The sequence below is a fragment of the Pseudocercospora fijiensis genome (assembly GCF_000340215.1).
Source record: "Pseudocercospora fijiensis CIRAD86 unplaced genomic scaffold MYCFIscaffold_1, whole genome shotgun sequence".
NCBI classification, from domain to species: Eukaryota; Fungi; Ascomycota; class Dothideomycetes; order Mycosphaerellales; family Mycosphaerellaceae; genus Pseudocercospora; species Pseudocercospora fijiensis.
The window spans coordinates 6,022,194-6,026,274 of NW_006921532.1; the positions used below are offsets into that span (position 1 = coordinate 6,022,194).

Sequence of the window (4,081 nt, forward strand, 5' to 3'; positions counted from 1 at the left end):
GCAACGAAGAAGCGCAGGAATCGTCGACCTAAAGCTTGCCTTCCATGCCGAAATCGTAAAGTCCGATGCGATTACACCGAGCCTTGTACCACGTGTCGAAGGAGGAAACATGTTCATCTCGGGATTTATTATGAGGAGAATTCGAGGCTCGGGGGTTTGATGAAGACGTCAGCACAGTACGTTCGTAATTCGTACATGAAAGTCTGCTTGCATATCATACCTCAGAACGACAACGATACCGGACAACATCCTCATCATCTTTGCCTCTCGAAGGAATCGAAATCGCACTTCGCCCATCTTCGAGCTGAGTTCTGCCGATTCGGATGCCTTGCGTCAGACGCCACTGCGGATGAACAGCGGAAGTGGGACCAGACTGCGAGGTCTAACCTATTCTAGCGATCGTGGTCCAGACATTCCTGACGCTGAAGCCACTCACACCGTTCGCACATGTTTCGTGGGATACGATGTACTGCACCATGAGTGCTGCTCTGCTTCTTGCTGCAGACTATGCAGTCACTCGAGATGTGACATATGTCAGTCGACTTGGATCTCTAGCCAAATCGCTCAAGTCTATCGCTGAGACGCATCGTTCCGAAGACGAGAACGACTCGCTTGCGTCTTTCTGGCATGATCTGCAGTATTTGGAGACGTTATTGCATCGCTAGCTCCCGAGACAGCCAAGACCTGCGCATTTGCCCGTTTTCCGAACGCAACCGAATCCCGATACTCAGCCCTGCCGTCGTTGCGGAGTTCTGTGGAGCGTTCTTGGCAACTTCTTGCGTACCACAAGTCTTGGAGTCTTGGACGAAGACGCTCCGTACAGCCTCAGCTAGACATTGGCCTAGAACCTTCTTTTTTTGGCGGCGTTGCATTAGATAAAGGTAAGAGGCTTTCGTAAGCTCGTAGAGTTGACAGTGGTTCCTTTTCAGCCAGTTCACTCCCTTCAAAAGGTCAAGGCCCTCGAAAAGCTTCCCGGCGAAAACTGCCTCATCAGCCCAAGCAGAATGGCGAACAGTTCGGCAACGACGGCAGATCCGGAGGCGTGGTCAGCCATCGTCACTGGAGGTGCCAATGGCATTGGAGCGGCATGTGTTAGAAAGTTAGCCAGCCGGGGCATCAATGTTCTGATCGCCGATATGTCCATCGATGGCAAACAGCTCGCTGAGGAAGTGAGCAAGCAGTATAGCATTGAGGCGCACTACCAGCATGTCGATGTGCGTCGGGAGGAAGATATCGTAATGATGATCAAAATTGCTGTGCAGAAATGGGGCAGGCTTGACTACGCAGTGAACGCCGCTGGGATCATGCAAGATGGCATGGAGAAGAAGGACGATGAGCAGAAAGTGTCGTCGGAGATCTTTGACCGGTAAGGGCAGAGATGCGTTCCAGCACTTCTTGCAGCTGATTCATATTTCCAGGACATACGAGGTCAACCAGAGAGGAGTTTGGCTGTGCCAAAAGTACGAAGCCGCTCAGATGATGAAGCAAAGCCCCAGACGTGTCCATTTCACTCCCGCCCCGCCAAAGGAGATTCCTGGTCAGCGGGGTGCCATCGTCAACGTCTCCTCGGTCTCGTCGTTGACAGGCCTGGGCTATGCGGCGTACACGGCCACCAAGCATGCCATCATTGGAATCACCAGAAATGGCGCGTATTTCTACGGTCCGCACGGCATTCGAGTGAATGCTTTATCGCCTGGTGGAACGGTCACTGATCTGTCTATCGCGGCTATGCCAGTGGAGATTCGTGAGCTGTTGAAGGAGAATGATCCGGCTCTGGCCAGCTCGTCGGTGCCATTGCAGAAGTTCGCGTGGCCGCAGGAAGTGGCGAATGTGGCCAGCTTCTTGCTCAGTGCCGAGAGCAGTTATGTAAATGGCACGAATATCGAGGTCGATGGGGGATATTCGAATACTCGTTTTGGTGGCTAGGGGTCAATACCGACATAGAGATATACAGCTGCCTGAGGATTCCAAAGAGCACTTCTCATGACACACTACTAGCATTTGTCCCGATAACTAAGTTTGATGACCTGGTTTGAGAAGAGAGTAATAATACTGTACATGTATGTAGTAGGTGGCCGAGTGGCATAATGTACAGTACATGCAGGTGGATGAGGGGCAGATCGTGTTGTGCAGCAAGCACAGCACCATGACGTGCTCTCCATCTCCCCATCTCCCTCTTGATTCCCTGGCCCGACCTGCCTAAACATATGGACATGAACACATCCAACCAACGCAGCCCCTCTACACTCTACTGCCTTACCCGTTCTTTTGGCCGGCAGCACCAACCAACGACTCTACCTAACTTTCAGGGCAATCTATCAATTGGATGAATTCGCTTTCTACCACCCCTCCAGCGCCCCGCTTCCTCGACTTCTGAACATTTCTACGAAGCCGCAACACCCCTCCTCGAACAGCATGCCTGGACCAGAGCAGGAGGGTGCTGCGGTGCCAGCGGCGCAGAAGGGGTCATGGAGCGGCTTCATCAAGGTATGGAATGTCAAGTAATTGGAACTGCATCACGACTAAACCCTCCCAGCAATTGGCCTCTTTCAATGGTGATCTTAGCACCATGACTGCGCCAGCCTGGATCCTTTCCACCTCTTCTCTTACAGAGTTCTCGGCATACTGGGCAGAAATGCCCAAGCTTCTTGTAGCGCCAGCAGCTGAAGAGGATCCTCAAAAGCGCATGTGTCTTGTCCTCAAGTGGTTCCTCAGTACGCTCAAGCAGCAATACGCCAGCAGAAATGAAAAGCTCGGAAGTGAGAAGAAGCCCTTAAACCCATTCCTTGGAGAACTGTTCTTGGGCAAATGGGAAGATGAGTCTGGCGAAACACAACTGGTGAGCGAGCAGGTCTCGCACCACCCGCCGGTGACAGCATACAGCATTCGCAACGAAAAGCATGCTGTTAGGCTGGAAGGATACAATGCGCAGAAAGCAAGCTTTGGTAGGACAATCTACGTAAAGCAGGTCGGTCACGCGCTACTCCATTTGGACAAGTTCAAGGAGACCTACCTGATTACGCTACCCTCTCTACATATTGAGGGAATTATAGGAGGAAAGCCGTACGTAGAGCTCGACAAGAGCAATTACATTGTCTCATCGTCTGGATACACAGCACGGATAGACTACTCTGGAGCTGGCTGGGTGTCAGGAAGTCCGAACCGGCTCAATGCTGTGGTCTTCCCCCACGGCAAGGAAAAGAGCAAAAGCGCCGTCATCTTCACTGCAGAAGGCAGCTGGACCGACAAGTTCACAATCAAAGATGCCAACAAGAAAGTGGTAGAGGAATACAACGCGAAGACGGAGCCGAAAGCCAAGCTTCTCGTGGCGGATATCAAAGACCAAGACCCTCTCGAGTCACGACGAGCATGGAAGACCGTGGCAGACGCCATCCTCAAAGGAGATATGAACGCCACGTCAGTCGAAAAGACCAAGATCGAGGAGCACCAACGTGCTCAACGGAAGAAGGAGCAAGCCGAGGGTCGTGATTGGGACCGAACCTTCTTCACGAGAGCCAACGACTCCCCGATCTTCGAGCAGCTCATTAAGGAAGTGCCATATGGCAGCCTGGAGAAGGACCAGACCGGGGGAGTGTGGTGCTTTGACGAGCAAAAGGCAAAGAATGCCAAATCTCCATATAATGCCCTCAGCAAGGAGATTGAAAATGGATGGTAGAGGAGCACTTGCTCGCGCCCAGCAGCTCGAAGGGGGCGACAAGAAGTATCATGGATGTAATGATCAAGCCTACGAAGTCATGCTGTACGATACGAGATGAGGTTGGAAGGAAATGATTGCATGATAGCACGCACATACCTTGAACAGCGGTGCGTAAGCGTAGGACTAGATAGCAAATCCAAATGAAGGAAATGTTTCCTACATCACGTGTGCTACGGGACTGGTCTTGGCGTTCAAGTCAAGCGCAACTCTTGGTAGCCTTCCCTGGTAGGTGCATAAGTTATGATATTGGATGCACGCCTGACAACGCTTCTCACGACTCGCCCATCTCCAGCACACATTCATCTCTATCGCGCAATCACATTCCCAATGCCTCTGTGGTATCGATGAGCGACCGGCCTTCCA

At 52.0% G+C, this 4,081-nt stretch overlaps 2 protein-coding genes across 2 annotated transcripts; both read left to right on the forward strand.

The window, feature by feature from the left end:
• The first annotated feature begins 1,159 nt into the window (after positions 1 to 1,159).
• MYCFIDRAFT_201592 (uncharacterized protein) lies at positions 1,160 to 1,957 on the forward strand. Its single transcript, XM_007923366.1, has 2 exons — positions 1,160 to 1,366; positions 1,419 to 1,957. Exons 1-2 carry the CDS (start codon positions 1,239 to 1,241, stop codon positions 1,924 to 1,926), a joined length of 636 nt encoding a protein of 211 aa, XP_007921557.1. The 5' UTR covers positions 1,160 to 1,238; the 3' UTR covers positions 1,927 to 1,957.
• Positions 1,958 to 2,215: 258 nt separating this feature from the next.
• MYCFIDRAFT_149198 (uncharacterized protein) lies at positions 2,216 to 3,878 on the forward strand. The gene is made up of 2 exons (XM_007923367.1): positions 2,216 to 2,487; positions 2,537 to 3,878. Exons 1-2 carry the CDS (start codon positions 2,416 to 2,418, stop codon positions 3,674 to 3,676), a joined length of 1,212 nt encoding a protein of 403 aa, XP_007921558.1. The 5' UTR covers positions 2,216 to 2,415; the 3' UTR covers positions 3,677 to 3,878.
• The last annotated feature ends 203 nt before the right edge of the window (positions 3,879 to 4,081 follow it).